This window comes from Pangasianodon hypophthalmus, chromosome 27, assembly GCF_027358585.1.
Source record: "Pangasianodon hypophthalmus isolate fPanHyp1 chromosome 27, fPanHyp1.pri, whole genome shotgun sequence".
Taxonomy (NCBI): Eukaryota; Metazoa; Chordata; class Actinopteri; order Siluriformes; family Pangasiidae; genus Pangasianodon; species Pangasianodon hypophthalmus.
In genome coordinates this window covers 1,124,933-1,139,643 of record NC_069736.1, presented here as the reverse complement: position 1 = coordinate 1,139,643, position 14,711 = coordinate 1,124,933, and the positions used below count along the sequence as shown (strand labels likewise).

General features: G+C 39.9%; 2 protein-coding genes across 3 annotated transcripts in view; both read right to left on the bottom strand.

Annotated features, from left to right (window-relative positions):
* Window positions 1-200: 200 nt before the first annotated feature.
* wasf3a (WASP family member 3a) overlaps window positions 201-14,711 on the bottom strand; it is a 17,630-nt gene continuing 3,119 nt past the window's right edge. Inside the window, exons 1-11 of one of the 2 annotated variants that reach the window (XM_053230626.1) lie at window positions 14,089-14,188; window positions 12,814-13,005; window positions 12,295-12,429; window positions 11,859-12,012; window positions 11,088-11,205; window positions 10,788-10,969; window positions 9,133-9,357; window positions 8,658-8,983; window positions 8,285-8,432; window positions 698-788; window positions 201-576 (exon numbers count right to left, since the gene is read on the bottom strand). In XM_053230626.1, coding sequence (XP_053086601.1) covers window positions 496-576; window positions 698-788; window positions 8,285-8,432; window positions 8,658-8,983; window positions 9,133-9,357; window positions 10,788-10,969; window positions 11,088-11,205; window positions 11,859-12,012; window positions 12,295-12,429; window positions 12,814-12,946 — 1,593 coding nt within the window. In that variant the 5' untranslated portion in view covers window positions 12,947-13,005; window positions 14,089-14,188 and the 3' untranslated portion in view covers window positions 201-495. Of the gene's footprint in view, window positions 577-697; window positions 789-7,483; window positions 8,433-8,657; window positions 8,984-9,132; window positions 9,358-10,787; window positions 10,970-11,087; window positions 11,206-11,858; window positions 12,013-12,294; window positions 12,430-12,813; window positions 13,006-14,088; window positions 14,189-14,711 lie in introns of those variants that run through there. The other variant, XM_053230627.1, reaches the window with a different exon arrangement.
* The window catches only part of LOC113531007 (beta-enolase), a 21,530-nt gene continuing 13,395 nt past the window's right edge, over window positions 6,577-14,711 (bottom strand). The window contains exon 12 of the mRNA XM_053230628.1: window positions 6,577-6,670. Within this exon, the coding sequence (XP_053086603.1) occupies window positions 6,592-6,670 (79 nt within the window). The 3' untranslated portion in view covers window positions 6,577-6,591. The remainder of the gene's footprint in view (window positions 6,671-14,711) is intronic.

The window sequence follows — 14,711 nt, the reverse complement described above, 5'->3', positions numbered from 1 at the left end:
AGAAATATGCCCACGCTAAAATTTATGCTAGTTATATAATAATTCCTTTAATCATTTTCACATTTTGTTTTACATTTAGTTTTCTAGAGTTCTTGTGCATTATTACAACATCTTACACACCAGTGTTAAAAGAAATATATATAAAATATATATATATTTTTAAAAAAGAGTAATTTTTTTTAATCAGTTGCAAAACAAATTTTTTTCACGTAGCTACAATGCATAACTTTTTTAGGTTTTAGGTTTTTGTATATTTTTTGCTTCACAGATGGTCTCAATGGTCCAAAGTGCACTAAATACCTCATATTCACCTCATATATACACCCACACAGACGCTTACACCAGTCTACCCACTGAGTAAAAACACACACACACATCCTCTAGAATTTCTCCAGAATGTGTCTGACAGTGAAAGAGACACACAAATAAATAAATGGATAAATGTGCCTGGTTAATTAGCAGCCGGTTTCATTCACTGAAGACAGACACCTGCTTTCACACTGGACCCTCCCTTCTAAACATCTCTCTGTGTTCCCCAGACACCGTCTTCTTCTCCCACTGTGCCATCTTCTCATCCTGAATAAACACACACACACACACACACACACACACACACACTGGGGTGCCACTGTCTTAATCAGTGTCTCTAATCCTCTGTGCCAGTGTTGTGAGCTCACGTGAATGGCGTTTTACCCACCGTGGGACTCAGCAGGAGGTGGAGGAGTGTCCTCCATGTTCTACTGTAACACTGCAGTAAAGACCACGTGGAGCTCATGTAGAGATGAAACCTGAGTTGGTAAAGAACAACGCAGAAAGGTTAAACAGATTATCTGGAGTGCCTCTGAGAAAGAATGACTAGAGAGCCAGGGCAAGTTTCAGTTTTTTTTGGATATATATTCAAGGAAAAAAAGACACATTTTCCATCTTTCCCCAAATTTAAGACGATCGGCTGAGACATCTTTAACATGTGAAGCTTGAAATTTCAGTTTTGCACTGGAGCTACGAGGCTAATGGAGCTAAAAAGATTAAACACTTGACTCAAAAATATAAATTAAAAAAACATTTGTACATCAAGAATTTCATAAAATAGCAGAATTGATCTTATAACTTGTGCTTTAAGGGTTCAGTGGTGGCTTCAGTGATTCAGTCTCCAGTGACATTATGTTTTGTGCTAAGTTAATAATGTTTTCCGTCCACAACGAAACCTGAAAGTGATAGAAAACGGCGTGATGTTCATTTACGCCATTTTGTTTGTTTTCAAAACATAAAGCAGATTTTCCACCATCACTTATACATGTACTATTAAAAAAAAAACTAAAACAAAAAAACAGACAAACAGGGAAGTAACCTGGCTACAGAAATCCGCATCGCAAAATGTTCCACCATCTTGGAATTCTGGACAATCACTTCAGAGTTTATGGAAAAAAATAGAAAAATCTTTCACTTATCCACATTACAACAGTCCTAAAACAGCTTTTTCAGATTAATGTGCTTTTGAGAATGCATTCTAGTGTGTATGGAAAAGCAAACTGGATATTTTTTTATTTATCTGTGTATTAGTGTGGACTAGGTGTCAGTTTAAAAAGCTCTTTATAACACCACTGGATTGACGCAATGATGAAAACTGGTTTGATTTTTTAAAAAAATGTGATTTTCTAAAATATACCAAACTGTCATTATTATTATTCTTTCGTGGGAAAGTTTATGAGGTGTCATTTCTGGTGTTGTAAAAAAATGAGAACAATTTCAGTAGAGTGCAGTGTCCATTGTTGCATCGTCTCAATCCGACCAAGCACACTATCTTTTAAGGGACACTTTATCCTCTGCCCTTTGGTGCCCCCTTGCCATCCTCGTTGTGTCCCGGACCACAGGAGCTGGGCTAATCACATTAAAATGAGATGGGAAGTAGACAGCGGTGTGAAAACCGGGATCGCACTGGCACGACTAATCCGGTTAGGACTGCGATGACAAAGCGGCCACGCCGTCTCTCCTCGGAGGAGCTGAGAAAAGAAACACTCCCTTTCCCAGGAGCGTGTTCACCTGTATGATAACACAGATGCCAACACAAGTTGCCATTTCGATGCCTATTAATGAGGAGACAATTGGCACTTGGCACGTACCATCCTGTTTTTGTTCAGTCTGCTTTTTTCACACCAGCATGACACCCCGACTCGCCCCCTCCACCCCATGCTTGGCACAGCTCCATAAACCCTGAGCAGTGCCACATTATTGTGGTTGTGTAAAAAGAAACAGCAGACGAGTCAGCAGCATTCCGTTAGATCCCGATCCCGATCTGAGGAAAAGCACACGGGGAAGAACGAGCGCCACTCAGCACACAAGGTTTGCGTTATCTGAACTGTTCATAATCCGAAATGCAGCCGAGTTGAATCTTAAAGCTAAAAATCTGTTTGCTTTTTAAGCTTATCTCTGGAACTACAAGCCTAATATAGCTACAAGTAATGGAGGGTTAAAGCTACCAGTGTAGCATGAATGTGCATGTGGAACTCCGCCCACTGCGGCGTCTCCTCAGCCAGTTCAGTGTCTCAGACAGATTTGCTGATGTGTTTCTAACTCTGTCTGACACACTGATATCTATAAACATGAGGAAATTTAGTGTCAGTTTGTGAAGAAGCAATCGTCACGGAGCACACGTTTTAACTGATCAACTACATTAAATAAATTAACATTAAAATAACAATGTCACTATTGTAGATCAGGGTTGATCTGCAATGATCTGCAATGATCTACACGACAAAAATCCAGACTTTTTTTCTGCTTCTTTTTTTTTAGATTCCTGGAACCTTCCATGTGCAGTGTTTTAAAGATCATTGATTGTTTTACAAAAAGAGCAAAACGAAATATGACATACATCACATTATAGGGAGACTGCGTTAGAGTCTCCATTAGAGACTGCGTTAGAGACTCCATTAGAGACTGCGTTAGTCTGCGTTAGAGTCTCCATTAGAGTCTGCGTTAGAGTCTGCGTTAGTCTGCATTAGAGTCTCCATTAGAGACTGCGTTAGAGTCTCCATTAGAGACTGCGTTAGAGACTGCGTTAGAGTCTCCATTAGAGACTGCGTTAGAGTCTCCATTAGAGACTGCGTTAGAGACTGCGTTAGTCTGCATTAGAGTCTCCATTAGAGACTGCGTTAGAGTCTCCATTAGAGACTGCGTTAGAGACTGCGTTAGTCTGCATTAGAGTCTCCATTAGAGACTGCATTAGAGTCTCCATTAGAGACTGCGTTAGAGACTGCGTTAGAGTCTGCGTTAGTCTGCATTAGAGTCTCCATTAGAGACTGTGTTAGAGTCTCCATTAGAGTCTGCGTTAGAGACTGCGTTAGAGTCTCCATTAGAGACTGCGTTAGAGTCTCCATTAGAGACTGCGTTAGAGTCTCCATTAGAGACTGCGTTAGAGACTGCGTTAGAGTCTGCGTTAGTCTGCATTAGAGTCTCCATTAGAGACTGTGTTAGAGTCTGTGTTAGAGACTGTGTTAGTCTGCATTAGAGTCTCCATTAGAGACTGTGTTAGAGACTGCGTTAGAGTCTGCGTTAGTCTGCATTAGAGTCTCCATTAGAGTCTGCGTTAGAAACTGTGTTAGAGTCTGCGTTAGTCTCCATTAGAGACTGTGTTAGAGTCTGCATTAGTCTGCATTAGAATCGCCATTAGAGACTGTGTTAGAGACTGCGTTAGTCTGCATTAGAGTCTCCATTAGAGACTGTGTTAGAGACTGCGTTAGTCTGCATTAGAGTCTCCATTAGAGACTGCGTTAGTCTGCATTAGAATCGCCATTAGAGTCTGCATTAGAGATTGCGTTAGTCTGCGTTAGAGTCTGCGGTAGAGATTGTGTTAGAGTCTGCGGTAGAGTTTGCATTAGACACTGCGTTAGTCTGCATTAGAGACTGTGTTAGAGACTGTGTTAGAGACTGTGTTAGTCTGCATTAGAGTCTCCATTAGAGACTGTGTTAGAGACTGTGTTAGAGTCTGCGTTAGTCTGCATTAGAGTCTCCATTAGAGCCTGCGTTAGAGTCTCCATTAGAGTCTGCGTTAGAAACTGTGTTAGAGTCTGCGTTAGTCTCCATTAGAGACTGTGTTAGAGTCTGCATTAGTCTGCATTAGAATCGCCATTAGAGTCTGCATTAGAGATTGCGTTAGTCTGCGTTAGAGTCTGCGGTAGAGATTGTGTTAGAGTCTGCGGTAGAGTTTGCATTAGACACTGCGTTAGTCTGCATTAGAGACTGTGTTAGAGACTGCGGTAGAGACTGTGTTAGAGACTGCTTTAGACTCTGCAGTACTTTTTCCAACAATCTCAATTAAAAACTTTCCTCAGTCTGGAAAATGAGTCCCTTCAAATTCAAACTTTTCCTGACTTTTCAGACTTATAAGAACCTTGGGATTGGTGCAGAGAGTTCAGACATTTCATAGACAGAGAACAATCATCACACACACACACACACACACACACACACAGAATTCATCAGAATTTTTCTGTACACACCTGTGGGAATTCAACAGGACTCAGATCTCTGGAAACGGTGGGAAAAGCAGCCGTCAGAAAAGATCTGTCAAGAGTTTACCCTCGATAATCTTGCCCTCCTCCTCACACACACACACACATGCACACACACGCACACACTCAGACTCTCTCTCCCCCTCCCTGCCTCTTTATGGTTTACTTTTGTATAGGCTGAGGATTAAGTCGAGTGGTAAAACAGTGATTTAATAATCTTAGCATGGCTGTGTGCACCACTTAAACCAGCAGCACAGACAGCTCTGAGCCTGTAGGAGATCACGATGGGAAACTTTCCGAGCTCTCCGTCTGCGTGTGTGTGTGTGGAATTAAAAAAAAAAAAAAAGAAAACAACCCTTAGGGGGTGTGGAAGGGGAAGGGGAAGGGTAGTGCGGCAACACCAGCACTCGATGTGGCCTGAGTTTTTTAATTCCACTAAAAAAACTATTTACATTTCTTGGAAACAACAGGAGCCGAGTGTGAGAAAGAATGTGAAAGAAGCCAGACAGACGACCAGGTGCAGTGTGTGTGTGTGTGTGTGGGTGTGTGTGCCAGTAAATAAATAGCATACAGAAACTTCTGCTCGCCAGATTGTTTTTGTCATTCATTCATCTCCAGCTATGAAAGAGTATTTATAAGACTGAGTTATACAATATGTACAGCTGCTTTATTCAAATATTCAAATAAAAATAGCAGAATAATGATTGTGTAATGAAGCGGAGTTACTGTTACCACCCTGAAGGTGTTTATTTTCCAGTAATCACCAAGTGTTTATTCCTCTTATTCTACAGTGATTTGGCAACAATTACAAGGTTTTTTTTTTTTTACTTAGAACAACATTTATCCGTTTATAGTTACATTTTATGTTTTGTGAAATAAGTTAGTTCCTGTTGTCGCTTACGTTATAGCAACTATAAACAGTCAGTCCCTCATAAGCCTCTCTTTTTTCTCTCTCTTCAAGTGAATAAGACAAAAACCACAGCTTGTTACGCATGTTACCGAGAAACTGCAAAGCAGCTTAAACTCCTCTGTCCTGAAGATGTCGGAAAACTTAACCTCTGAAGTGCTGACACTGGAGACTCCTTCCATAAATCAGTTGGATTGATATTAGTTTTAAACAAGTGCCCTTGTGGTGTGGAGCTAGCAAGACATCGTTAACTTCCATTCATGACAGAGGCTGAGTGTGTCTCCGAGTCGTTATTAGATTTTAATCCTCAGCTTTTGTGTCTCTGTGTGTCTCCGTCTCGAGCTGAGAGAAATCAGCAGCACTCTGTCTCCTGCCTTCATCTCTTCCAGATAAGTCAAGTAAATTAATTAGATTAGTGGATTAGATTAGTGTTAAGTGTTGGTTAAAACATTCGTCACCAAACGGCACTCGAAGCGCGAGCACACTTGACTCCAGATTCTTAAAATGAAAACGAGAAAACAAAAGCAGGTGGAAAAGCTTCTTCCTCGTGGAACAGATTCCCAGAAGACTAGAGCATACTGAGAATGTTCTACAATGGCACAGAATGTTCTGGAGGTCCTGCAAAAACCATCAGTGGGGTCCGGAGACCTCCAGTGGTCTGTGATGCACAGCAAGAAAATCCACATTAAACTTTTTAAAAATAAATTTATGCTACAGCTTTAGACATCAGGATCAGACACTGATAACGCTGTTGTCACAATGGAATGATTACACTTAAAGCTTAATTAACTGGTCAGTCAGAGTTCACCAAATCTAATGTAAAGGTCTATAAAAACAAATGTAAATAATGTCAAACACTGGCAATAATGTCAATCAATCAATCAATCAAACAAATGAATATTTGTTCCTAAAATCTGAATAGCAGAATTACATTTGAATATTAAGTAATATGATGATAAGTTATATGATAGAAAACATTTCAAAACAAGTAAATAAATGAATTGTTGCCCCTAAGATTTGAATAGTAGAATTATCCTTTTTAAGTAGGCAGGCTAACAAACAAACAAACAAACAAACAAACAAACTTGAGTCAGAGAGGGAAGACAGAGCAGCTAACATTAGCTTTGTGTACGCGGGAATTTCTTTACGATTGTTATAAAAAGCAGCTCAGATCCGTCATGAAGCTTCTAACAGCGTGCAAAGCTTCATTAAAGCCTGTTTCATGTCTGAACCTAAAATATAACATTTCTCGATTGTCTCTACATAATTCTGTATCACAGTTTTGATGAAGACGTAAAGACTTATTTGTGAAAGGTGGAAAATTATAGGCACAATATTAAAAAAGACAAAAATATTTGCCTGTATGTTGACTTTGTTTAGGTTCAGAGATCTGAATCCTCCTGTGGAGGTGGAGTTGAAGATCCCGAGTGCTTATATGAATCAGACACAAAGGAATATTAATAAAAAATAATTATTCTGATGAAGCTAAAGTTTATAAAGCAGCCACAGTTTTATTTAGTTTAGGGTTAAATGATGGAATCGCTTTGCAGTGGGAACTGTACTGATAGTGTGTAAATGAAATAAAATACATTTACATCTATCAAAAGAAAGATTTTAATAATTATTTTTTTAATATTCAGTTCATGTGACTACTGACTTCTGAATACAAAGAGCTAGAATGCTTTTAAAGGCACAAAAATCCTGAATCAAATAAACGTAGTGAATGATGTTGAAATGTTTAAACTACAGTAAAGATAAAGAAGAGGGAAGATAATGGCTTTATTAAACTGACTGGAGTTATTAAATGAATAATAAATTCTCACTGATTTGTCTTTGTGTATTTCATCCAGCTTTTCTCTGCATCTGTCCTGCTGGAGACTCGTTCAGCCCAGAGACCTAATGGCCTTAATTTCCTCGAGTGCTGATAATTGGAGAGTGTTTAAGCGCAGAGTCAACCATCTTAAACCCGAAGAGTCTTTAGAACGAAGCGGTGTTAATGGCTCGGCTGTTAAAGTGTTTATGCTGCAGGTGTTTAGACTTGATGCGCGCAGAGGAAGATTAAACATGATTAAAGTGTTAAATAAATTTTAATCTCAAAATTACAGTCATGTTGTGTGGCAGGTTTGGTCCTGATGCTCTTACACACACACACACACACACACACAACTGAGATACATACAATACACATACAATAAAGACTGTTTACATTGTAAATAATTTCAAATTCCAAGAAAAAATAGATTAAAGATTACTTTTAATAAAATAATATAATAATCTGGTGTGACAGATGATTTGAAGTGTTGATATGAAAAGGATCTGGAGAGTTTTTTGGAGAATTTCATGTCAGACAGTGCCACTTAGTGGCTAATTTTTTATTTTAAAAAATCTGTTGTATTTATAATATTTTATATCTCTGAAGTGAAGCATATTATTGTATTAAAGATGCTACATCAATTTAAAAAAGTCAATAAAGGCTCTGTATTTGGTGTAAATCTAAATCCGGGATCTTATTTACACAGCAGGTTGAGAAGGAAGACAGAACATAATAATGAAATAATAAATTCCTAATAAATAAATAAGAATAAATAATCTAACACGTTGTGTGAGTGTTGTCCATCTGAAACATATCTGCTCACCACTGGTCCTTGTCCACTGATGGATGGGGGTAAAGGGGTGCCAATACTTTGTGCAGCATAGCAGCCAGTAGCTGTACACTTAAAAAGGTGATGTGTGCAGTTTCTAATGACTGCACTGTGAGGGTTACAGCAGGGCGCCCCCTTCTGGTGAACCTGACTTGATGCTTTGTTTGTGTGTGTGTGTGTGTGCGTGTTTGTGTGTGTGTGTGTGTGTGTGTGTGTCTCAGTCAGACCACTCGTTGACGTCCAGCTCAGACTCGTCCTCGGAGTCGCTGTACTCAACAGCGATGCGTCTGGACAGGATGGAGGCCACGTCGTTTTCCGAACATTCCCTCATCGCTCGCTGCTCCTGCTGCTCCTGAACCTTCTTTAGCTGGATACCTGCACACACACACACACACGCACACACACATGCACACACAACAGAACCGAGCGATAAATAAACCTGCAACACACAAACATACCTGCTCAGGTGTGTTACACTGAAAGTGTGTGTGTGTGTGTGTGTGTGTGTGTGAAAGCATAAAGTAGATGCTTTTATTCAGCTGAACTGCATTAAACACTTATGTAATGTAAGTAAACACACACACACACACACACACTCACCCATGCGTATAGCCGACAGCAAGTCACTTCGCCCATCTGTGATTGGTTGAGACTCCTGGCTCCGCCCCGCCCCTGTTCCCATCAGGTCAGACGGAGCAGGAAGTATTGGTGGAGGTGGAGGTCCTGGAGGGGGCGGGGTTAAAAGTGGCCCAGGAAGTGGGACAGGTGGGAGGGGATAGGATAAAGCAAAGCTGGATGGTCCAGGATGGGAAGAGGGCGGGGCTGGAGGTGTTAAGGGCGTGGCAAAAGCGGTCTGTGATGAGGGGATGATGGGAGCTGGAGGAGGAGGAGGAGGAGGACCGGAACTTGCATAATAATCCATCAAACTGAGAGAGAGAAAGAGAAAGAGAGACAGAGAGAGAGAGAGAGAGAATCAACAAGTTCTTGTAAAAAAATATATTAATAATAAAGAATAATAAAAAGAGAAACGAAGTTATTTACATATAAGTATAATTTTTCAGATGTTTCTCATTACCCATAGTCTACAGGTGGAAGTGTGATGTCACCATTAACTCCGCCCCCTGTGGGCATGTGCAAAGAGGAAGACGGATTTAACCCGTATCCAGCGAGAACACTATCAGCCACGCCCACTGGTCCACCAATGCTTTGATACTCATGCTCCGCCCCTTCACTGGAATTGGACAAGGCATGGTTGGGCAGAAAGTGGGCGTGGTCTGGAACGTCCGGACAGTGCGGTCGGCTGTAGAGAAAACAGATTTTACTGATTAAATAATCCTCTATATCAGTTACTGTCCTTACGTGATGATTACAATCATCAGAATTTTTGCAGCAGTAATATTAACTCTATATCGAGTTAATATATCTACTGGTATTAACTCTATATGCTGTACCTGCTGGTATTAACTCTGTATTAACTCTATATCGAGTTAATATATCTACTGGTATTAACTCTATACGCTGTACCTGCTGGTATTAACTCTGTATTAACTCTATATCGAGTTAATATATCTACTGGCATTAACTCTATACGCTGTATCTGCTGGTATTAACTCTATATTAACTCTATATCGAGTTAATATATCTACTGGTATTAACTCTATACGCTGTATCTGCTGGTATTAACTCTATATTAACTCTATATCGAGTTAATATATCTACTGGTATTAACTCTATACGCTGTACCTGCTGGTATTAACTCTGTATTAACTCTATATCGAGTTAATATATCTACTGGTATTAACTCTATACGCTGTACCTGCTGGTATTAACTCTGTATTAACTCTATATCGAGTTAATATATCTACTGGCATTAACTCTATACGCTGTATCTGCTGGTATTAACTCTATATTAACTCTATATCGAGTTAATATATCTACTGGTATTAACTCTATACGCTGTACCTGCTGATATTAACTCTGTATTAACTCTATATCGAGTTAATATATCCACTGGTATTAACTCTATACGCTGTACCTGCTGATATTAACTCTATACGCTGTACCTGCTGGTATTAACTCTATACGCTGTACCTGCTGGTATTAACTCTATATTATCTCTATATCGAGTTAATATATCTACTGGTATTAACTCTATACGCTGTACCTGCTGATATTAACTCTATATTAACTCTATATCGAGTTAATATATCCACTGGTATTAACTCTATACGCTGTACCTGCTGATATTAACTCTATATTAACTCTATATCGAGTTAATATATCTACTGGTATTAACTCTATACGCTGTACCTGCTGATATTAACTCTATATTATCTCTATATCGAGTTAATATATCTACTGGTATTAACTCTATACGCTGTATCTGCTGATATTAACTCTATATTAACTCTATATCGAGTTAATATATCCACTGGTATTAACTCTATACGCTGTACCTGCTGATATTAACTCTATATTATCTCTATATCGAGTTAATATATCTACTGGTATTAACTCTATACGCTGTACCTGCTGATATTAACTCTATATTAACTCTATATAACTATAGTATTTATCTACATTCTTGTTATATTTATGGTTTTATTTATTTATTTATTTTTTGGTGATACTCTCCACTCAGGTGCATTCTGATTGTCTACATTAGCTTTCTGGGTGTGTGTGTGTGAGTGTGTGTGTGTTTGTGTGTGTGTGTGTGTGTACCCACTCCACCTGGCCTCAGGAGACAGTGAGCTATCAGACAACGCCCCCTGCTGGACACTGTGAGGATTTCGCTGATCTGGACGCAGCTCTTTATCAAACGCCATCATGTTCCACTCCTGACGACGATTCCGCGCTTTACGCACTTTACGGACCTCCCGCTGTAACGTTCCTTCCTCAACACACCTCTCCTCCTGTGTGTGTGTGTGTGTGTGTGAGAGAGAGAGAGAGAGAGAGAGAGAGAGAGCAAGGCAGTGAGAGAAGAGAAGAGTAGAGAGAAGAAGAGAAGAGTAGAGAGGAAAAGTGTCTCACTCTCTGTCTCCTCCTCTCTTTCCGCTTGTCCTCGGTGTCCTGAAGCATTTTTTCCTTCCAGAGGTCAAAGAAATAAGACGGATCCGTGTAGAACTTCATTCCATCCACCTGATCCTCTCTGTGGAGAAAGAGAGAATTAATCCCTGTGATTACATCATGATGATGATGATGATGTGTGTGTGTGTTTTATAATATTAAAGTAATTGTGCAGTGATGTATTTCCTAAGCACATTCATGTGTGTGAACTAAATCATTTTCATTAAATTCATTGCAATGAAGATTTACATCCTGCTCGAGTCAAAATGACCCATTTAAAGGGGTTAGGGGACAGAAGATAGGGGATAGGGGATAAGGGTTAGGGGTTAGGGGACAGAGGTTAGGAGATAGGGGTTAGGGGACAGAAGATAGGGGATAGGGGATAAGGGATAGGGGTTAGGGGATGGGGGACAGAGGTTAGGAGATAGGGGATAGGGGATAGGGGTTAGGGGTTAGGGGTTAGGGGACAGAGGTTAGGAGATAGGGGTTAAAGGACAGAAGATAGGGGATAAGGGTTAGGGGACAGAGGTTAGGAGATTGGGGTTAGGGGACATTAGATAGGGGATAGGGGTTAGGGGATAGGCTTATAGGAGGATTTGGATCAGGTCCAGCTCCACCCCTGGATTTTTGGTTCTGCAGCGAGGACCATCTCCATCTCAGGTTTGGCTGCTGGTAAAAGAAATATAATCGTGATAATCCAGATTATTGGGGAAAATCTCGAGCTCTCCGGCTCACCTGTAGGTGGAGAGAACACTGAGCGCTGGCGGTTTCTCACAGCTGCTGTACATCTCAGCTACAGGGTTCGGGATGCTGATTCGGGACACGACCTGCTGATCCTCCGCGGTGGAGCTTCTGAAGGCCTTCCACATGTTAACATCCTGCAGAGACACTGAGGCACAGAGAGACGGGAGCGTCCCGTTAACGCCAGGGTGGGATTATACACAAAAATACAACGAGATTATTGTCAGAAATGATGCAGCGAGCATGTGTGTGTGTGTGTGTGTGTGTGTGTGTGTGTGTGTGTGTTCCAGTCCCTCCTGACCATGGTGCTCTTTGATGATGTCATTTCCTTGCTCCTATTTAGATTGTATTGAGTGACTTTTTTTTGACAGAGAGATCTCTTTATACCCGGCTGCATTATTCTGACCCTTGACCTCGTGACCTTTCTGACCTTCCTCTACACTGGAGTCCAGCTGTGTGACTTTGACAGCGAGGCGGTCGATTCGGTCCTGCAACGAGTTCGCACGCACGTAAAAAGTGTTGGCTTCATTGAACAGCTCGCCGAACACGTCCTCCGCATGCTTACCTGAAAAATACACAAACTATTCATTACATGAAATATAAATCTATACAAAATATAGAGATAAACAGGGAAACAAATTAATTTATAGATATTCATAAATCTACTTTATTTATTTATTTCTAAATTTTTTATTTTATTTTTTGTCTATTTTGTCTAAAGAAATAATCATTAAAACACCTTTCATGAGTTTAAAAGTGTGGACAAATCTCTCTCTGTCTCTCTCTCTCTTTTTCACTCTCTCTCTGTCTGTCTCTTTCTCACACACACTCTCTCTCTCCCTCCCTCTCTGTCTGTCTCTCTCTCTCTCTCTTTCTCTCTCTCTCTCTCACACACACACACACACACACACACACACAGACAGGTGATGAGTGTGTGTGTGTGTCATACTGAGGCTGCTGAGTTGGTGGATGATGGAAGACAGCGTGTTGTTCGTTACACACTCCAGCTCACAGCCGACGCTCTCAGGTACAGCGACCCGACACACATGTTGTGGCTTAATGTTCCTCTTCACCAACGGCATGGCTGGGTGTGTGTGTGTCTCTCACTCACACACACACGCACACACACATGATTGTATACCTGTGGACACACAGAATTATACATATTCACATGTGAACACACACGCAATGTATGAGATAATAAAAACATATAGGACACACCGACAGACAGACAGACACACAGCAGAGGAAATAAATAATAATTAAAACATAAACATACAATAAATAACATCAGAAGCAGAAAGAGATCTACAGTAACAGTGTCATAAAGGAGCAAATCTGCTGTCTGTGAAGCTCATCAGAGGAGTGTGTACAGCTCAGCACACTCAGCTTCTCAGGATTAAACACACACACACACACACACACACACACAGATTAGCATCAGTCATGGTCACCTCATGAACACCACATTTGTAATGATCCTCCAGTTTCACGAATCTTGTACAAAACACTGGATTTTAAGAGATTTTCATGATATATGTACATTAATTAACACAGTGATTATTATTTTTAATTAAGGTAAAACTAAACTATGTATAAATATGTATATGGACATACGTACGTATATTTGTATAATTCATTTTTACCGCTTTATTATAATTTATTATGTCTTGGCACTTTCTGATAGTGAAAAGTAGAAATATATTCCTCATATTCCTGTTTATAAAATATTATAATTATACAACACTACAATAAATACTGCATTTGTTATATTGTGTTATTATTATTATTATTATTATTATTATTATTATAGAATTTTTTACTATATTATTAATTAATAAGTATTAGGTATGAATTTAAATTTAGATTGCAGCTTGAAACTAAACACTGTACAGTTCTCCCTCAGCTGGGATATTTTAAGCCACATTGCGGATTAGTGACTGACACACACACACACACACACACACACGTCCTGCTTTATTAGTACACACCATATACATTAAATCTAAAAATAAAGAGAAATGAGTTGAGTGATTAATTAGAAAGCTCAGTATGTGATGAACAGTCACACTGTAACACTCAGAGTCCCTCAGTTCAATAAAACTGCTCTAATATCCCACATTAAACACTCAGTGCTGAATAAAACCGGCATTAAACACTCAAACACGACATCAACATCCGTAACACACCGAGCTGCTCAGCAATAAACTCAAAACTTTCTCACCAAACGCGAGTTTTTACTTCCAGATCATTCGATATGAAGCTCCTGGAGCTGAATCCTGCAGGGGGCGGGGCTTGAAATCCTGATGGGCAGTCAAGTGCACCAATCATCTCTCAACATCAAAGAGCTAATCAGCATATTAAACCGTGAGGACCAATCAGATTGGAGCGCCGCGTAACAGGCGCGAATGTTGGGGTAAAAGGTTTGTAAATGTTGACAATTAATAAATTAATTAAATTACTAGTTTATATAAATACTACATATTGTTCCCATATAATTCTCTATCCAGCTCCTAACAGTTCATAACTCCAGCAAACTTTCTTTAAACTTTTGGCTGAAATGATGTTTATTTCATTTTATTCCAGGATTATATACAATTATTAATCTCTGTTCCAAACAAACTAACAAACACATCACAGCTTTCCCTACAGGCCGTATGTTTACCTCTTGTTTATCACAATCCTATAAAATTACAATCTTCTGCATGCTTGAATATTTATCTGCGAAACTGACCATGCTCTCTGGGTGGGCGGGGCATACTCTCTCCCCTGCCAATCACAGTGACACTAGCCAATCATGTGCATCTGTGAGCTCATGTGTATGTGGAAGAGGGCAGACAGCGCTCT